The 19,881-nt window shown below is 57.0% G+C and overlaps 1 protein-coding gene across 8 annotated transcripts in view; it reads left to right on the top strand.

Annotated features, from left to right (window-relative positions):
- The window catches only part of TMEM63C (transmembrane protein 63C), a 76,364-nt gene that overhangs the window by 51,939 nt on the left and 4,544 nt on the right, over positions 1 to 19,881 (top strand). For 4 of the 8 annotated variants that reach the window (XM_013058173.2, XM_013058164.2, XM_013058170.2 and 1 more), the window contains 14 exons: positions 1,089 to 1,197; positions 3,877 to 3,950; positions 4,576 to 4,656; positions 4,772 to 4,895; positions 5,625 to 5,758; positions 7,398 to 7,520; positions 7,870 to 8,023; positions 9,234 to 9,340; positions 10,753 to 10,839; positions 11,391 to 11,456; positions 14,154 to 14,316; positions 14,557 to 14,662; positions 15,051 to 15,218; positions 17,163 to 17,557. In XM_013058173.2, coding sequence (XP_012913627.1) covers positions 1,089 to 1,197; positions 3,877 to 3,950; positions 4,576 to 4,656; positions 4,772 to 4,895; positions 5,625 to 5,758; positions 7,398 to 7,520; positions 7,870 to 8,023; positions 9,234 to 9,340; positions 10,753 to 10,839; positions 11,391 to 11,456; positions 14,154 to 14,316; positions 14,557 to 14,662; positions 15,051 to 15,218; positions 17,163 to 17,557 — 1,891 coding nt within the window. Of the gene's footprint in view, positions 1 to 1,088; positions 1,198 to 3,876; positions 3,951 to 4,575; positions 4,657 to 4,771; positions 4,896 to 5,624; positions 5,759 to 7,397; positions 7,521 to 7,869; positions 8,024 to 9,233; positions 9,341 to 10,752; positions 10,840 to 11,390; positions 11,457 to 14,153; positions 14,317 to 14,556; positions 14,663 to 15,050; positions 15,219 to 17,162; positions 17,558 to 18,486; positions 18,538 to 18,617; positions 18,687 to 18,855; positions 19,101 to 19,881 lie in introns of those variants that run through there. The other 4 variants (XM_013058192.2, XM_004739182.3, XR_001180087.2 and 1 more) reach the window with 3 other exon arrangements.

Raw genomic sequence — 19,881 nt, 5'->3', positions numbered from 1 at the left:
TGCCAGTCCACCCTGAGGAAAGAGGCCACATGGGGGGTCTTGGCCATGCGTGACCGACTTCCTGACAAAGCTAAAGGGGCAGGTCCAGCAGGTGTGCGTGGGGGTCCATACGTCCTCGGCCCCACCCCAGCCCCTCTGCCCCTTGCCCCCTCCAATCCATCCAACTCCAAATCCATCCAACTCCAGAGCAGAATGGGGCTCTGGCCTCTTCCTCACCAGCATCTCCCAGGCCAGCCACCTGCGTAAGGTGCCTATGCCTTCCCGACAAGATGTTTTAGTAGGGCAGTAAAGACCCTTCAACATCCATAAAGCCATATTGACAGATAGCTGGAATGTTTCCTTAGAAACCGTAGAAACTCACCACCTCTGAGGACACGGAGGACTGAGACCCCTAGCTAGATGGGGAATATTTGGTGAAACGTCAGGCACTTGTCACCAGGACAAGTGGCGAGGAGAGATTGTGAAACAAGGCAGATTTTCTCTTCTCAAACCGCACCAAATAAGGTGGGCCCTATTCCTGAGCAGTCCTCTTGGCCACATGCCTGGGGACAGCATCATACAAGCCCAAAGTCCTGGTGCCACCCGTCTTCTTGTCCCAGGAGAGGCAGAGCGAATCCACTGGGCCCTCCTCCCTCAGGCCCGAGTAGGACGCCCTATCCCTCACCACCGAGGACACATGTCCCCTCTGTTGGGCTGTCAGGCAGCTGTGGGGGCGTGAGCTGAAGCCACTGGCAGCCCTATGTGGCAGTGAGAAGTCCCCGAGCATCCGTTGCTCACCTCCCAGTGCTGCCACGGCTGGAGCGACCTCTGCCTCATTTCCCCATGGATAAAACAGAGATAGTCACAGTAGCACCTCACATGGTGTGAGAATCTGGTGAGAAAATGTACAGAAAGCATCTCGTCCCCCCCGGGTCTGGCATGTCGTAAGCCCTCGGTCAATGTTAGCCTGCGGTAGCTGGCGTGGGCCTCCCCCTTCTTACCATGGCCGCTCCCCCTTCTAAGGAGCCCGAGAGTCTGAGGGTGGCCCAGGGGAGACCGCCTGGGTGGGAGAGGGTGGTCTCACCCCTCCTGTGTCTTGTTCCTGGCAGGAGTAAGGTCCTGTGGTTGCATAGCTGCTTCTCCTTCCTCTACTTCCTCCTCAACCTCGTCTTCATGGCTCACCACTGCTTAGGGTTTGTGCCCAAGAGGAGCTACAAGGTGAGTAAGTGAAAAGACCTCCAGACCTGCTCCCTCCCAGCCAGAGCCCTCGCCTGCTGGACCGTCCCACTCCCGACCTTCAGAGGCATACCCCAGTTCCATATAGTCTGCACAGGGGGCCGGGGGTGGGGGGCGTCTCTCCCTCCTCCCCTTGGCCCTGGAAATCGTTACCCAGCCCCTAGCACAGCTGTCCTGGTTGGTGAACCACTGGAAGGCTTCCAAACCGCTCGGTATACCGCCACTCCCAGGCCTCTCCTACCCTGTGCCCTGCTGCCCAGCGCCTCTCTGAAGACCCCTGGCTCCCCACCATCCACAGACTAAAAGATTAACCCTAAGTGCTCCATGCCCCCTCCTGGGGAGTGCCCAAGTTCCTTGCCCTTCCACAGTCCCTGAGGTCAGAGACCCCAGGGCCTGGCCCAGGCATGCCCCACTGTCCTGCTTTGGGTCACCCTAGCTCCCAGGCCCTAAGATGAGGGTTTGCACAGCATTCATTTATTTTGAAGGCGATCCTAGGAAAAACCAGTAGAGAGTGAGGAAATAGGATGGAAAAGGAGATGTAGTAAGAGCGAGCAGTTGAGGAGCTACCCCCACTCCCCTGGGAGAGAACAGGAACTCCAGAGTTTTCTCAGCCAAGGGGAGCAGTTGGGCATGTTCCCACCGACTCCCGGTCCACTGCTGGTTGAAGCTGCATTCCGGACTTTAACTCTTCACGCCTTGCTGGCTGGCACAGGCAGTCCCAGTGTTTAAAGGGTGCAGCTGCCCTTAGGGCATAGAGATGAAGCTGAAGGGCAGCACTAGGCCTGGCAGTGCTGCCTGCCCAAGCCCACACACGCACCCACACTGGCACCAGCACGCACAGAGCCCCGGCCCAGCCCCAGCCCCAGCCCAGCCCAGCTCCTGCCCCAGCACCAGCCCCAGGCCTAGCCCCAGTCCGGCCCCAGGCCAACTCCAGCCCAGCCCAAGACCCAGCCCAGCTCCAGCCCAGACTCAGCCCCAACCCCAGCCCCAACCTCAGCCTAACACCATCCCCAGACCCAGACCCAGCCCAAACCTAGCCCAACTCCAGCCCCAAGTCAGCACCAGCCCAGCCCCAGCCCCAGCCCCAGCCCCAGCAGAGCCCCAGCCCAGCCTAGCTCCAGCCCAGCCTAAGACCCAGCCCAGACCCAGCCCAGGCCCAGACCCAGCCCAGCTCCTGCCCCAGCGCCAGCCCCAGGCCCAGCCCCAGCCCAGACCCAGCCCAGCTCCAGCCCAGCACCAGCCCAGCTCCAACCCAGCCCCAGCACCAGCCCAGCTCCAACTCAGCCCCAGCACCAGCCCAGCCCAGCCCCAGCCCCAACCCCAGCCCCAACCCCAGCCTAACACCAGACCCAGACCCAGTCCAAGACCCAGCCCAGACCTAGCCCAACTCCAGCCCCAAGTCAGCACCAGCCCAGCACCAGCCCAGCCCCAGCCCAGCTCCTGCCCCAGCACCAGCCCCAGGCCCAGCCCCAGCCCAGACCCAGCCCAGCTCCAGCCCAGCACCAGCCCAGCTCCAACCCAGCCCCAGCACCAGCCCAGCTCCAACTCAGCCCCAGCACCAGCCCACCCCAGCCCCAGCCCCAACCCCAGCCCCAACCCCAGCCTAACACCAGACCCAGACCCAGTCCAAGACCCAGCCCAGACCTAGCCCAACTCCAGCCCCAAGTCAGCACCAGCCCAGCACCAGCCCAGCCCCAGCCCCAGCCCTAGCCCAGACCCAAACCCAGACCCAACGCAGCCCCAGCCCCAGCCCCAGCCCCAGCCCAGCACCAGCAAAGGAGGAGGTGTGTGGACTGTCTTGGCTCTGGTGGGGAAGGGAAACACCTTTGGCTCCGCGCTCAGCCATTCAGAGCTCCAGGAGAGTATGACCAGCTCCCTCTCTGCCAGCCGTCCTGAAGGACCGAGTCACTTTCCCCCACCCAGGATGCAATCCACACCCCCCTGAAAGGTTACCCCACATACACTGACCTGCAGGCACAGAGGCTTGGGCACCCTTGACCAATCTGGACTCAGCTGCTGCCGCCTTCCTTCTTGTCCCCAGAAGCTTCTGCTGAGACTCCCATCCCTTGGAGCTCGAGAGAGGGCATGGCTGAGGGTGACATCCTCGTCCTGAGGAGAGAGCCATGGCTGAGGGGATGGCTCAGGAAGACATTTCCCACGCACAGAATAAGATGTGAAGTTTGAGGGGCTTCCCCATCCCTGCCCCAGAGCCTACTCCCGTCCTAACTCCCCTGCCCGTCTCACGCTAGGGACGGCCCTGCTACACAGTGGAGAGGTGGAGAGGTGGCGAGCTGGAATGAGGGTGGGGACAGGCCACACAAGAGCATGAGCAGCCCCCTTCGGTCCCGGAGCTCTGGTCCTCCTCCCTGGCTAGCGCTGTCTGCCCCTTCTGGATCTTTCTCCCTTGACATCAGCTATCTGTGGCCAGGGGCCTGCAGCAGGGCCCCAGAGACGCGGCATGCCTGCCCGCAGCTGCCCCAGCACAAGGCCTGCTGCCATCGGGGAAGCGGGCCAGGGAAGCTGTTACGGAGCTTCTCCACCAAGGGGCAGCCAGGTTGAGTAGCAGGACTTCTCCAGACAGTTCTGAGCCCACAAAGATCCAGACATCCGGGAGTCCCACATAAACACAGTCTTCTTTCTCCATTTGCCCTCCCCACTTAGGTCACAAGGACGCTAATGATCACCTATGTCCCCACGGACATCCAAGACCCGGAAATCATCATTAAGCATTTTCAGTAAGTTGGTCGAGTGGGTCGAAGCACAGATTGCCTCCTTCCGGGTAACCTAGCCCAGATCATCATGTGGGTAGGAAGTAGAGTGAGAGACACCCCAGGTGGTAGCCCATCCTGGACTTGGCTCAGGATTAGCTTTCCAGAATGGAGGAGGCCCTGAGGCCAGAGCAGGGTTTCTCAAGGCAGGGGCTTTCCTGCATGGCATGAGTGTGTTTGGTGGGTATGGGGGGGTGGTTATTAGTTTCTTCCTTTCCCTCATTGCTCCAACCACAGGGCCTGGTGAGCTCCTAGACCACAGTTACCTAGAACAGGTCATGTTGCGGCATCTTTTGTGACCCAAGTTCCTAGCTCCAGGAGCTCATTATCTCCCATGGGCAGGAATGTCCAGTTCCGTCCCCTGGCCCTATTCTGAATCATCTGGGAAGGGTGTAGCCATTCTCAGATCACCAGGAATCAGCTCTGAGATTTGACCTGAGGAGCAAGGAATCGAGTCTCCCACCGGAGAGCCAGGGACCACAGGCAGCTGAGCCACCTGGCTGTGTGGGCTGTAGTTTGGGGTGGGAGTCCGGGTAGGATGGCCAGTCCCCAGCACCACAGGCTGGCTCAGCGTCTGTGTCTGTGGCCACAGCGAGGCTTATCCTGGGTGCGTGGTGACCAGAGTCCACTTCTGCTATGACGTCAGGATGCTGATCGAGTTGGATGATCAGAGGTGAGTCTTCAGGGGGGGTCTCCCTGGATCTGGGTGGGGGGGTGCAAGGGGAGGGTATGGTTCTGCCAGCCCCCCAACCACAAGATGCTTCCTCCCGCTGCCTGTTGGCCGACAGGCGCCACGCGATGCGGGGCCGGCTTTACTACACAGCCAAGGCCAAGAAGAGTGGGAAGGTGATGATCAAGACCCACCCCTGCTCCCGCCTGTGCTTCTGCAAGTGCTGGACCTGCTTCAAAGAGGTACCCAGCCCTGGGAATCAAGGGACACGGCAGAGGAGGGGCTGGGGCACAGGGCCTCCAGCTCCATCCAGGCCTCTGTATCCCCGGGCCCCATTCAGATCTGCTCTGGGCTGTGGCTCCTGGCTCCTCCTCCCTTTCCACCAAGCCCTGCCTCCCCGTGGAGAATACAGAGGAGCTGAAGCTTTTCTTGGATCCCCCTCTGGCGTGATCCACGGCGGCTTGCTCTTGCCCATTTCCGGTCTTGGATGGGAGGACCAGAGAGAACATGACAGACTGCTGTCGGCTGCAATGCCTCGGGCTTTCAAAGGGCTAGGACAGGAGCATTGGAAGGCACCGGGCTCCATCTTATCACCCAACTGCTACGGCTAGAGGGAGGCCACAGGGCAGGACTGCACTCTAGCCAGTCCAGAAAAGAGAATCATCCCCATTTCCTGAAAATGCTGCAGACACATTCTGTCACTCCTCTGGGAGTCCAGCCCAAGTTCAAAAGCACCCCTGGGCCCTGCTCTTTGATCAGGGAGCTGATTTCAGAGTCATAGCCTTTTCTCGTTCTCAGAGTGGGATCTGGGAGCCCACTGGGATCCTGAGCTCTTTGCCAGGCTTTGAAGGGAGTTGGGAATGGAGCCAAGGCCTCGGACCCATCACCTGGATGGAGAAAGGCCTTATGTCTAGGCGAGGCCTTCCTAGAGCTCTGGCTTCTCCAGCTCTGAGGGCCAAATCTTGCCCCAGGTAGATGCAGAGCAGTATTATAGTGAGCTGGAGGAGCAGCTGACTGATGAGTTCAACGCTGAGCTCAACCGCGTTCGGCTGAAGCGTCTGGACCTGATCTTTGTCACCTTCCAGGACGCCAGGATGACGAAGCAGTGAGTCCCGGGGCCAGCAGCTTGCTGCACTCAGCCCAGCCCTGAGAATGGGCTTCTGCTTCTCTAAAACCATCCTCTTTCACCCCCGTTCCAGCCAAGGGGGGAAGGAGAGAGAACCTCCCTCCAGGTGGCCAAATTTTGACCGTCCCTCAACCCCTCAGGTCTCCTCACAGGGAGCCGCCATCTTGCTTTCTGGAGCATGTCTGCGTCCATTTCCGCACAGCTGCCAGACCCCACTTGTCTCCATAGATACCCAGTCCCCGAGCTCCCCAACCCCATATGTCCTTGCTTTAGCACAGCGGTGGTCAGAGTAGACATCTTGGTTCTTCTTCCAGGCCTTGAGAAGAATGAATCCATTTTCCCCCATTATACATCACCCCTTTCCTCACCAAAAGTGACATGATCGAGAAGCTGTCTGCTCTCCTGCTGCAGGTCTTCCCTAATTCATAGCCTTATAGCCTCCTTCCTCTTCTGCCCCAGCCTCTGGCAGCTCTACCTTGATAAGGAGTCGATTCAGAGCACTTGGGAATGTTCTGGAAGGATCCTTAGGGTGGAGTCAAATAGATGAGCGCCCAGGCCTCAGTCCTTTGAGGATTGTGGACGCCCTCCTCTCTCTGAGGGAGCCTGACCATACACAACACTTTGTCCTCACCCACCCACACTGTACAAAGGAACAGTGGAATAGCCTAGAATTTAGTCAAATACAATTGTGTGCAATTTTGCAAATCACTTACACTCTCCAATTTCTTTTCTGTCCAGTTTGTTTACTTATATCTTCCCTGTCTACCCTGCAGAGGATTAAGAAGGGATATGTGTTCCTTTTAGTATATATGTTGTATAAAACAATATACCGATGTAAGACAATACTGTTTCTTTTCTTTTTTAAAAGATTTTATTTATTTACTTGAGAAAGAGAGGGAAAGCATGAGAAGAGGCAGAAGGAGAAGCAGGCTCCCTGCTGAGCAGGGAACCCAATGTGGGGCTTGATCCCAGGACCCTGGGATCATGACCTGAACCAAAGGCAGACACTTAACTGACTGAGCCACCCAGTGCTCCACTACTGTTTTTGTTCTGAGACTCTGTCACCCAGTAGGAAGGGTCTGAGGTTTAATTACTGAAATATGAATTTTAATCACAGAAATATGAATTAGAACACCAAAGACTCCAGTGCCGGCACCTGCCCCTCTTTGGTTGTATCTTCAGGCACCTAAATTTAGTAGTCTTTTCGATTGGAATTATCTTCATAGCCCATTAGCACAGTGTCGCACACAAAAGGAACTCAGTTGGTAGCTATTAATACTGAGATGAGGCTGAAATTAGTTCTTCCCACATCAGCCTCGAAGAAAGTGCATGTATTTGAGCTGTCCCTGCTGTCAAGAGGAAAAGACTTTATCTGAGAACCATGTTGTACCCCTCCTTCCCCACCACCCCCCAACCCAGGGAAGTCCCTCCCACTGCTGCCCCTTTCCTCCAGGGACTAGGCTCTGGGAGCTGCCCACCTCTAAAGCCCTGGGAGGCATACTCGAGGCTTCGAGAATCCCCAGGAAATGGGGCCATCTGTAGGACCCCGGCATGAGACCCCTCCTAAGCCTGTCGTCCTCAGCCCCAGACCTCTGTCTCCTCCCCCCCGTCTCCACAGCATCCGAGAAGATTACAAGTACATCCATTGTGGCGTGCCCCCCCAGCAGTCCTCTGTGAGCACCATTGTCAAATCCTACCGCTGGAGGGTCGCCCTGGCCCCACACCCTAAAGACATCATTTGGTAAGCCCCCGCTGCCTCTCCCCTCTCCTTCCAGCTCCTCTGAGACTGAAGAAGAGAACAGGGTGGGAAAGGAATGGGGTCTGTTCTCCTATGGGGCTGGTCCTTCCTGAGCACCGCAGCCTCGGCCGACTCCCAAACCCAGCCCACCACCAGGGCCTTGACAAAGGGTGTGAATGAGGGGGAAGACCCAGGGCCCAGTGTGCATGCAGGTCTGGTGGTCCCCAGGGGCTGAGTTAGACCAGGGCAGCCTGGGTCTCCCACTGACATGCAGGACCCCCCACATGGGCCCCATTGAAGGGCCGGGACCTGAGGTCCTAAGCACGTCTCCCTCCTCCATCCCTCCCCCCAGGAAACACCTGTCCGTCCGCCGCTTCCATTGGTGGGCCCGCTTTATCGCAATCAACACCTTCCTCTTCTTCCTCTTCTTCTTCCTCACCACGCCTGCCATCATCATCAACACCATCGACATGTACAACGTCACCCGCCCCATTGAGAAGCTGCAGGTGCCGCCTCTGCTTGGGCCAGGCGTGGGGGCCCCAGGGAGATGAGAGAAGGACTCAGGCGAGGACGGGATGGGGCCCCCCCGGAACACGGCTCCCATGCACCACCAACATGGCGGGGGTGGCGGCGGAGCCCATGGTGGCTGGACTTGACTTTGTTCTAAAGGGGTGAATGTGCAGGTCATTGCCCATCTGAGGGGCTGGAGCTGGAGAGGAAGGAGAGTGGGGGCAGGGGTCGCAGGCAGGCTCTGGGGAGAGGTGGGGGGATGGGTAGTCTAGGCCAGAGGAGGCTTGGAGGGCTTTAGATTGGGTCCCCTGAGGCCAGCTGGGGGTACAAAGGGTGCAGCAGAGGGTGTGGCCAGTGTGACAGCTCTGTTCTCCCCACGGTCTCTAGAGCTGGGGGTCCCTTGTTTGAGGGAGAGGGTCGGGGGTGGGGAAGAGTGAGGTCAGCCCCAACACAGCTGTCCGAGAGAAGCGGGACATCCGCCTCCCTCACTTCCAGACACAACCCCTCCGGGCTGGGATCGCTGGGCCTAGGGGAACCAGCCCTGAAGTTAGAGGCGGCTTCTCCCCGACAGGGGGCTGCAGAGGAGCTGGACTGGCCCATTTCCAAATCCTATAGGCTGTTCTAACGTGCCTGGAAGGCCGCCTCTTCCATATTATCCCCATCCCTAGCTCCGACACACACACACACGCACACGCGCGCACACACACGCACGCACACACACAGTCAAGCCACACCACCTCTGCTGCTTGCTTCTGACCCCCCTTGTCAGCTTCACAGCAGGCCCCAGAGGGCACCGCAGCTCCCTACCTCTCCGCCACCTTTCACAGCACATCACGGTGAAGGGACTGTCTTCTCCCGGAGCTGTGAGATGTCAGTGACAGCAGCTGGCTCTGGCCTGAGGGCGAAGTCCCCAGGGAAGGCCCAGGCTGCCCCTGCAGGGACCTCAGCGGAGAAGACCCCATGCCCCATGAGGGCACTGCTTGGCCTTGGGGTGCCAGCCTCTGCCCACCCCAGCCAAGCAGACCCCTGGCCAGCAAGGTTGATGAAGAAGGCCACGTCCACTGCACAGCCTCAGGGAAACCAAACCTGCTGTGGGACTAAGCTCAGGGGGAAGAGGCGGGAGGTGTAGGAGAAGCAGGGGTGGCCTGGAAGGGGAAGGGTCGCCGCTCACACTGATGTCTCTCTGCCCTTCTCCACTCCCCACAGAGCCCAGTCATAACCCAGTTCTTCCCCTCCCTGATGCTCTGGGCATTTACAGTGATATTGCCTCTGATTGTCTACTTTTCTGCCTTCCTAGAGGCCCACTGGACCAGGTGAGATGGGGGCCTCCTCTCCCCGCCCGCGCTCTGCCCCAGCCCCAGCCCCTTCCCCTGCCCACTCTCCCACCAGCCTGGTGTCAGGGTCTCCCATCCGGCCTAAGGAATTGAACTGACGTGGGATGGCTTCGATGCCCAAAACTATCCCAAAAGACCAAGATGTATACATATACATACATATATACGTGTGTGTGAGTGTGTGTGTGTGTGTGTGTGTGTGTGTGTTTTAAAGAGGGGACTGAGTTGTCTCTGGGTCTCTGGCTTCAGGAACGCTGAGATGGGGCCGCTGTCTCAGGCATGTGCCCCTTGGGCTGCTCCCTCAGCCCCCAGCTACGCAGCGAAGGGAGGGAGCTATGAGCAGCTCGGAACTGCAGGCAGGACGCCCAGGGTGAGGAGGAGAGAGCAGAAGAACGCCACAGAGGAGCCCAGGAACTCAACCTGACTACAGACCCATGTAGCCCATGTAGCAGCCACATTTTATTTAAAGATTTTATTTATTTGAGAGAGAGAGCGTGAGCAGGGAGAGGGGCAGAGGGAGAAGCAGGCTCCAGATGCAGGACTCTCTCAGGACCCCGGGATCATGACCTAAGCTGAAGGCAGACGCTCAATGGACTGAGCCACCCAGGCACCCCCAGCACCCACATTTTAAACGATGGGAGCTTTAGCCCTAATGGCCCTAATGGGCTAGCTCTCCCCGTTCTATGGTGGCAGCCAATTGAGTGGAAAGTATTTATTACATCCTGGGACAGGTGAACCTCTTTTGCCTGAAGGCTGTGTGGTTTTTTGTTTTTTGTTTTTTTTTTTTAAGATTTTATTTATTTATTTGACAGAGAGAGATCACAAGTAGGCAGAGAGGCAGGCACAGAGAGAGGGGGAAGCAGGCTCCCTGAGCAGAGAGCCCGATGCGGGACTTGATCTCAGAACCCTGAGACCATGACCTGAGCCGAAGGCAGAGACTTTAACCCCCTGAGCCACCCAGGCGCCCCAGCTGTGTGGGTTTTGAAAGTGATTTCCTGCACCAGAAGTTCCTGCCATCCGACCAGGCAGTAAGCCATGAGGTTGGTCCTAACAGAAACACTTACTGGTCTTTTCTCTGGCCAAGGACATGGCTTATGTGGATTCCTGAGACACTGCAGGGATCCTGGGCATCAGTGGTAATGTCCCTCTGACAAAGACAGGAAGCGCGCAGCACCTGTGTGTCCTTCCTGTCCGTCCCGTACCCAAGGCTGACCTGACTGGTTGGTGCTGCTGCTCCCAGTGGCCGCCCAGCTCCCAGCGATCTGTGGGGTTGGCATTGGTAGGCGCTGTCCAACCCATTTTTGAGGCTAGGTAGCTGTCTCTGTCTTTCCGTGCATTCTGTAGTTATTAGGCCTCTGGTTCTTATCACATGTTTCTTTGTTCCCTTCTAGATCAAGCCAGAATCTGATCATCGTGAACAAGTGTTACATCTTTCTGGTGTTCATGGTGATTATTCTGCCCTCTATGGGACTGACCAGGTACCTCCCCTCCAAGCATCCCTCCCCCTTCAGACAGGCTCTCCCTAGAGTTGGAACCTCCTCTCTCAGATACCAGATACCTCACTACAAATCTGTTTCTCAAGTGACAGTCACTGAGCCTAGCATGAGCCAGGTAGCCTATGAACTTTAAGGGGTCAGCCATGAACTCTGCCTTCAAAGAGCTTATCATCCAGCGGGGGCAACAAGCCGAGCCTATCAGCTCACTGATAGCCCGAGGTGGGAAAAACGCAGCCCACGTGTGCTGGAAATCCAGAAGAGGGAGAGAGCACAGCAGGGGAAATGGCCAGTGAAAGTTTGCTAGAAGAGGCAGCTTTGAGATGAGGGGCCAGAGGGTTCGGGGCAGGGGTGGCCCAGCATGAAGAAGGCGGAGAGGCAGTATGGGCTGACCCACTGGACCACTAGAATGCCAGAGTCTCTAGGGATTGAGTCAGGGAGGACAGAGGGAAGCAAGCCAGGCCAAGAGAGACTGAACCCCAAGACTCAGCTCACCGATATCTTAACTCAAGGGCCTACCTTGTTCTTGCTTCTAGTTTGGATGTCTTTTTCCGGTGGCTCTTTGACATCTACTACCTGGAGCAGGCGTCCATCAGGTTCCAGTGAGTATGAGAGCACGTGCCCCAGGAGTGTCCCCATGTCCCCTGGGGCTCCCGTGGGCCCACGCCAGGTAGACACGTGTCTTCTTCATTTGCTCACACTGGTAGAGGTGACATGACACAAAGACTGTCATGAAGAAGCCTCTTAACCTTTCCCGGGCCTGGAACCCATTTGGCAATCTGGGAAAGCTCAAGGATCTCTTCTCCGAATGAAGTTTTGTCAGTAATAGTAAATTTGTAGGAAATTGCCCCCACACTGTCCGTGTACCTTTCATCCAGCTCGCCCTCCGGTAACTCGCATAACTAAGGTGCCGAATCACAACCAGGAAACTGACATTATACACCCCACGGGGCTTATTCAGATTTTGCCGGTTTACTCTGAATGGATTTCTTTAAATGCACAGAATATCTGCATTACAAAGAAAACCAATTATGCCGCAATATTGTTATCAGCATTTTTTAAAAAAGGTTTTATTTATTCATTTGACAGAGAGAGAAAGATCACAAGCAGGCAAAGGAGCAGGCAGAGAGAGAAAGGGAGGGAAGCAGGCTCCCCGCTGAGCAGAGAGCCCCATGCGGGCCTCGATCTGAGGACCCTGAGATCATGATCTGAGCTGAAGGCAGAGGCTTAACCCACTGAGCCACCCAGGCGCCCCTCAAAATATTTTTAAAAGTACATTTGTAATAAAATCCTTACTAGCACATTTAATAAGAGGACAATGCATTTTACATACCTGCGAGCCAAAGTTACATTTTATTATTTCAGAAGCATGATCGCTGAGACTGCTTAGCCAGCAGAACATTCCGTTGGGTGGGAGGCAGGATCTTTGACAAAGCAACACGCGTGGCATGTTGGACATCAGCCAATTTTGATTTTGTCTTGTTTTTAGCTTACAAATACCGCAAATTCCAGTTTTCAAAGGTGTAATGGTGCAAATGACATACAGGTTTTCACAGCTAGCTTTATAGGGCAAGGACCAGAATTCTCTAAGATCTCTGCAGTTTAATTCTACTTATGTTATGTTGGACTCTTTTTCTTTTTTTTTTTTTAAAGATTTTATTTATTTATTTGACAGACAGAGATCACAAGTAGGCAGAGAGGCAGGCAGAGGGAGAGAGGAGGAAGCAGGCTCCCTGTCAAGCAGAGAGCCTGACCTGGGGCCTGATCCCAGGACCCTGAGACCATGACCTGAGCCGAAGGCAGAGGCTTCACCCACCAAGCCAACCGGGTGGCTGGACCCTTTTTTTTTTTTTTTTTTTTTTTAAGAGGAATGAGTTCATCTTCAGTTGGGTCAGTGACTTCGCTGCAGTTCATGTTTGAGGGAGAAAAGAGTTAGTTATAGGTCCATGACTCAACTTTGATGCTATCTGGAAAGAATAGGTTTTGAAGGCATTCTGACGTGTATTCAGGGAGCTCACAGATTTCTCCTTTCAAAGAACCTGACGGAATTATGTAGATGGGGACACACGACAGGTGACAGAGATGCCTGGGTCACCAGTGTGAGGACAGGCAGCATGGCCACCCACTCAGGTGACTGAGTGACTCCTAGCTGAAGCTGGCCAGCTGTGTCAAGTACACACTGGAGGACAGGAACATTTCCATCATGTAAAGTTAGCGTGTCTAATTTAGCTGCGTGTTTAATAAGTACCATCATTTTGAACTGATGGTATATAAGTACAAGGGTATTATCAGATACCGCTACCAACTGTACTGGGCTATGAAAATATCTTTAAGATTTTTTTATTTATTTGAGAGAGAGAGAGATAAAGAGAGAGCAGGAGCCGTGGAGAAAGGAGAAGAGAAGCAGGCCTCCCGCTGGGCAGGGAACCCGATGCGATGCAGGGCTGGATCCCAAAACCCTGGAATCATGACCTGAGCTGAAGGCAGACACTTAACCAACTAAGCCACCAAGGCGCCCCCAGAAAATATCTGATTTCAACTGGTGACTGGGTCACAGCCGTAGTTGACATTGCTGTGGTTTGTTGCCATGTTCTTTTTTTTTTTTTTAAGATTTTATTTATTGATTTGACAGATCACAAGTAGGCAGAGAGGCAGGCAGAGAGAAAGGGGGAAGCAGGCTCCCTTCTGAGCAGAGAGCCTGATGCAGGACTCCATCCCAGGACCCCGGGATCATGACCTGAGCTGAAGGCAGAGGCTTAACCCACTGAGCCACCCAGGCACCCTGCCCATGTTCTTAGTAGAAAGAGGTGGTGCATTACAGTTAGAGGCTCGTGAATGTCAAGACACTTGTTTTCTTCATTTGTTCACATCCAAGGTCACAGACGCCCAAGCTTCTCCCCATGGACTCTCTGGGGTCTGTGGGTCCTGGTCTGTACCCCTACTTTAGATCAAGCCAGAGTGTGTTTCCCAACACACCCACACTTGATGTAGACCAGCCCCATCCTTGCTCAGAAGGGTGTGCATTAACCTAAACTGGGCTGGGGGCACATGTATCCCAAGCTTACTCTCCCCATCTCCACTCACCTTCTGCCCCTCTCCCCATCACTACCCCTACCCCTACCCTCCATCGCCTCTCCATGACCACCTTCTCCCCATCTCTACCCCCATCCCCACCTCTCCACCCCTCCCCCCTCCATCCCCTCCCCCCTCCATCCCCACCCTCCACCCCTCTCCCAATGTCCCGGCCCTCTCCCCCTCCCTACGGCTTCTATGCCCTCTTCCACCGTCCACGCGGCCAGGTGTGTGTTCCTGCCGGACAACGGCGCCTTCTTTGTCAACTACGTGATCACAGCGGCTCTGCTGGGCACGGGCATGGAGCTGTTGCGCCTGGGGTCCCTCTTCCTGTATAGCACCCGCCTCTTCTTCTCCAGGTCGGAGCCAGAGAGAGTCCACATCAGAAAGGTGGGGGCCGGGCTCATGCCCGCACACAGCCTTTCCCTTGGTGGGGGGGGGGGGTCCTGACGGGAGCCTAACAGGGCGGTGAGGGACCCGAGGTGAGAGGCGAGGTGGGCTGGGGTTGGCAGGGAGCCGCCTCCAGGCCTGAGCCACCGGGTAGCTCCCCTGGGGTCGACAAGGAGCTACAGGCAGGAGCAGAGCGAAGGGGACCAGGCCACCTCCAGTGACTCCCGCTCCCCGCCCCAGAGCCAGGCCATCGACTTCCAGTACGGGCGCGAGTACGCGTGGATGATGAACGTCTTCAGCGTGGTGATCGCCTACAGCATCACCTGCCCTATCATCGTCCCTTTCGGTGAGTCTCCCCTCGGGCACCCCCGGGGCTGCGCACCCTCAGGCCAGGAGGAGGGGTTGAGCTCCCCAACCTCAGAGCACGAGAAGGCCGGGGACAGACTGTGAGCAGAGCAGGGAGGGGCGGGGGCGGGTCAGGGGAGGTGGGACGGCCGCTCACACACGACGCTTGGTGACGGAGTGACCCTTCACCCAGCGGACAGAATAGACTCCGGGGGGCTCACGGGAAATGGGGGTCCCGGAGGTCAGCACCACGGGGCTCCCGCGACCCGTCCATGGCCCTCGCTACCCAGACAGACCTGAATCTGGCTTCTGTGGCCCGGGGGGGCCCGGCCTTGGAAGCAGCAGCTGAGCACGTGTGCCCTCCCGCACCCCCGCCCCCCACCCCGCAGGGCTGCTCTACCTGTGCATGAAGCATGTCACCGACCGCTACAACATGTACTACTCCTACGCGCCCACCAAGCTCAACGAGCAGATCCACATGACCGCCGTCTACCAGGCCATTTTCGCACCGCTCCTGGGGCTGTTCTGGATGCTCTTCTTCTCCGTCCTGCGGTTAGGTGGGTACCAGGCCCACCGGCCTTCCTGCCCCCGTCCACTTCCCGCCTCCGCAGGAGGACCTCGGCAGCACCTGTGCTCTGGGCAAGCAGAGAAGGCCCGGGACGAGCAAGCCTGCTCACGTCTGCAGCCCCCGGGGACGGGCCTCCAGGCCTCAATTAGGGGTTGGACCTCAGTCCCTGCAGACCTCTGCAGCCGAGGGGAGGGCGCGGACCAGCGCGGTCCAGATGGTGTGCACTTGGGTTGAGGACCCTCCGAGCGAGAAGCACCACTTTCCTTCTTTCTAACTCAGGGTGGACAGGAATATAATCTTAGCCGTGGGGCCCGATTCTGGTGACGTCCCCCCCGGGATCTGGTGAGACGCCAGTTCTTCCAGAGTGCCTAAAACCTGGAGGAGGATTCGGGGTCTGCCCCAGTGGCAGATCCTGCTCTTGGCCACAGAGAGCTGCTGTCCCTGTCCCCGCGGACCACACACGAGCAGTCCCCTGAGGGAAGAGGCTCACACTAACCTCTCTGCCACCGCGCCGCCTCCTGCCTTGTCCCCACACCTGCCTTCCCTCAGGGACCCTGCACCTTGAGCTCCTCAGCGGAGCGGAGAAGGGAAACCATATTTTCTTCGTATTTTCTTCGTCTGCTGTCACGGCGGCAGCTGGAAACCGCTCCGCTCGCCTCCACTTCTGTGCACCCTCCATCTGTCACCGTCTCCCCGTTTCTTAACCCCCTAGCCTTCCCCCGCCACCTAGCGAACCTCAGTTTTTTAAAAATCATTTTTCTCCTAAGTATAAAAGACCATAGACGTTTATTATCGAGATCCGAAAGCCCCATCTTCGCCCCCAAGCCTGCCGTCTGTCGCTCTCAGACCTCATTCTGTGCACACAGCCTGGGGGAGAGGCCGGAGCAGGAGGGGGCTTACTGGTCTATTCTTAATTTTGTTTCTTTTTTTTTTTTAATATTTTATTTATTTATTTCACAGACAGAGATCACAAGTAGGCAGAGAGGCAGGCAGAGAGAGAGAGGAGGAAGCAAGCTCCCCAATGAGCAGAGAGCCCAATGCGGGGCTCGATCCCAGGACCCTGAGATCATGACCTGAGCTAAAGGCAGAGGCTTTAACCCACTGAGCCACCCAGGCGCCCCTGTCTATTCTTAATTTTCAAAACCATCATTTCCACGTCATAGCGTCCCGTCGTGTATCCTGAGTCTCTCCCCTCACCATAGCGTTCTGCGGGATTTCCAGTGTTACCAACATCCCGTGTGAGCACAGGCCTTGAGAGAATTCCACCTGCTTCCGTCAGCTCTCCGTGGTGGGATCCCGAAGCTCTTGGCCATTTTCGCTCTTACAGAAACACAACGAGCAGCAAGCGTCTTTACGGGCTAGCCTCTGATGGCTAGCCTTTAATCTTTACCTCAGTAGAAAACTGGCATCATAAAAAAGTCACCAAATGTCCCCGAGCGACGTGTAAGTGACTTGAATTCTGGATAGCTCTTCAGTGCCACTAGCACAGGTGAGGGCTGTGCAGGAGCTCGCAGGGACTGGCGTGGCTCAGAGTCTGTGTTTGGGGGCAGCAGCATGAATTGGTGACCTGGAGTGACTTCCCAGAACTGTGTCCTGGGACAACGTATGTAAACTGACAGGTTGAGAAGGATGTATTTCCTGGGCATTTGAGTGGACTGGATACTTAAGGCAATTAAATTCTGTCACAGAATCCATAAGAGGCCGAATTCCAAGCTGGTCTCATAGCACAAGGGACGAGGTCACTGTCAGGTGCAGCGACTGCAGGTGTTAGGAGCAGGACTGGGGCAGGGGCCTCTCTGCCTTGGACTCAGAGCCCCCACAGAGGTGCTGAGGGAGGCCCCATGGGACCCGGTGTCTCTGCTGGCAGACTTCTGCCCACGGCTCCGGGCCTCAAGCACCAAACCCCACGCACGCCTGTTCTTCTCCCCGGCAGGTACACTCCACACCATCACCTTCTTCTCCCTGTCCACGCTCATCTTTTCCATGGTCATCGCTTTCCTAAGCACCCTTCTGGGGAAGCTCCAGGGGGTATCTGACTATGAGGTGAGTTACCCTTCCTTTCCTCCATGTGTTCTCGCTGCCCCCTGCCCCCTCACACCGAGCCACGGCTCTAGGCTACCTCCTGACCTCTGTACCCCAGGCACCAGATATGAAAGGTTCCCTTGCACTGGCCCAGACACCGTCCCCCTTGTGCAGTGGGGACATTTAAAAGACAGCTGTCGTCTCCTCCTCCCCTCCCCTCCCCACCCAGCACCTCCTCCAAACAGCGGGCCGCTAGCGCTTCTCTCCTTCGGTGCAAGCCTGTCCAGCCACCGAGCTGAGCTGTAAGCACCGGTGGATGCTTGAGGCAGAGAAGATGGGGTGGATGGGGGCGGGGGAAGGATGGCTGTGGAGAAGAACGATGCCCTGGGGAGGGAGGTGGGTAGTTATCACACCTTCAGGAAGCCCAGGCTATTGACCTTGAGGCCTAGCTCTCGGGGCCCCATGATTCCTTTGGCTCTTAGCCCCTGGAGCCCGACCCCATAGTCAGAGAAGGGAGATAGTCCCTGCCTGCTGAGATCCATGCCGACAATGCTGTGTGCCCTCCGTGGGCATTTCCCAACATGGCATGACTCTGTGGCCGTGCTGGAATGATTTCTGGGGACTAAATTTTTTTTTTTTTTTTCACGGTTACCCATTTTTCTCTTGGTTCACATTTATCTATTATTTCTGCTTATGTCAACGAATGCGGGTTTTCTGTCTATAATAATAAATTGTGTCTTTTTAAAATGAAGGTACATAAAGAAAAGGAAGTTAATTTAAAGTTCTGGTATCCTGCTGAGTCAAAGGAGGGATCCTCTTGGAAGAGGATCCTTTTACTTTGAGTGGCATTGCGTCCGGTGGCCCTGGGCTTAGACCCCCACGGCCCTCTCTGTCCAGCCCTGCCTTCATCCCTGGCTCGAGAGCCATAATGAACGAGACTGGACCATGCCTTCAGCTCTGTCTTCCCCATCCAACAATGCCATGTGGTTTGGTGGCCCATGGGTCCACTCCAGAGAAGGGAGACAGCAGGGGCTCTAGACCGTGACGTCGGACTGGTCCCAGAGAGAAGGGAACCCTGGGGAGGAAAGAAGAGACAGTTGAAGTCAAGGCCTTTCCGAGAGTCCAAGCAGGCTCATATTTGAATCCCAACCCCACCTCTCCTTACTTTCCCCAGTGTGGTTCTTGGGGATGGAACATTCCAAAGGGCCACCAGCATCCCGGGCCTCTCTCTGCAGGTCTGGGAAAACAGAAGACGGCGTTGAGCGCCAGGGGAGCCAGAGGCCCAGGTGCAGATCTGGGGAGGGAGGGAGCAGAGGGTGGACACCCCCATTCCGTGACCCTCCACATCTCTCCCCCACTGCTGCAGCCCGAGGAGGAGATGGAGACTGTGTTCGACATGGAGCCGAGCAGCACCTCCTCTACGCCCACCTCCCTTGTGAGTCACTGCCTTCCCCCTGGGGGACAGGTCGGGGCGGGTACCTGCAAGAGTGGGCTACTCCAGCCGCAGTGTGGGGGGGCGCCGGCATTTAGTGCCCACCCCGGGGACTGGGGAGGAGGTGAGGGCCCCTGGGCTCCTTCCCCTGACCCAGCAGGACTTGGCCCAGGTCAAATTGCTGCCGTGGCCGTGGCTGAAGGAATGGGAAGACAGAAGAGGCCAGACATACTCTAAAAGGAACTCAAAGAGGAAGAGAAAGGTCAGGGCGGGCCCAGCCACAGCGAGATCAGTCATATAGACACAGGGACGTGCTGGGGCTCGGCCTCAGGACCGAAGGCTGCCTCCAAGGGCACAGATGCCAGGCCGAGCGGCGCGCCCAGAGCGGCAGGAGCAATCGGAGGCCTGCACTGAAGGGTAAGGCAGCGGCAGCGCCGCATGAGCGAGCCCCTCAGCGTGTGAAGAAACAAGGCCAAGTCAGAACGAGGGGGCCTGGCAGGCTGGCCTGTTGGCTCCCTCGCCGTGGCTCAGCCTGGAGCGGCCCGAGCGCTCGCCCACAGCCCTGCCTCCAGTGTGGATGCGGCGCCACCGATGTCTGCTCTGAGCCGGGTACCCCGACGCCAGGGCGCCTTGCAGGAGCACGGAAGAAGGGGCCCCAGCCAGCCTGAGCCCTCAGGGAAGGCTTCCCGGAGGAGGGAACATCTAATCCGACTCTAGGGATGTGGGATGTGGGAGGAGGGGTTGCTAGGCGGACTAGGATGTGGGGGAAGAGCATTCAAGGAAGAGGATCAGCCTGTGCCAAGGCCCGGAAGAGAGAATCTGGAGCGTGTGGGCACCAGAAGACAGTTTTCGGCGTGCTGGAAATGCGGAGTGGGCAGCAGGGCCCAGATGGGTGGGTGGAGTCGGGGCTCTTGGGTCGCCGCAGAGCTGGGGAAAATGCACAGACCCAGCAGTGGTGGACATGCCCAGCCCGGCGCACAGAGCAGTGGCTCAGCCTCACCTCCCGGGGGAGGGGGGAGAACCCTCCAGACGGGCAGATTTCCCGCGGGAGGTGATGGGGAGAAGGGACACCCATTTGGAAAGTCCCCATCAGAGCAGGGGCCTCTCTTGAGGTAGCATCTCTCCCCAGGGGCCCTGGCAAGATGACCCGTCTGGACCCGTTCTTAGGAACCTGACTTGGCCATTCCCAGTTCCGAAT

The sequence above is a fragment of the Mustela putorius genome, unplaced genomic scaffold, assembly GCF_011764305.1.
Source record: "Mustela putorius furo isolate JIRA1106 unplaced genomic scaffold, ASM1176430v1.1 tig00000129_pilon_pilon_pilon, whole genome shotgun sequence".
In the NCBI taxonomy this organism is placed as follows: Eukaryota; Metazoa; Chordata; class Mammalia; order Carnivora; family Mustelidae; genus Mustela; species Mustela putorius.
The sequence above is the reverse complement of the archived record's forward strand: the minus strand, read 5'-3'. Positions and strand labels throughout refer to the sequence as shown.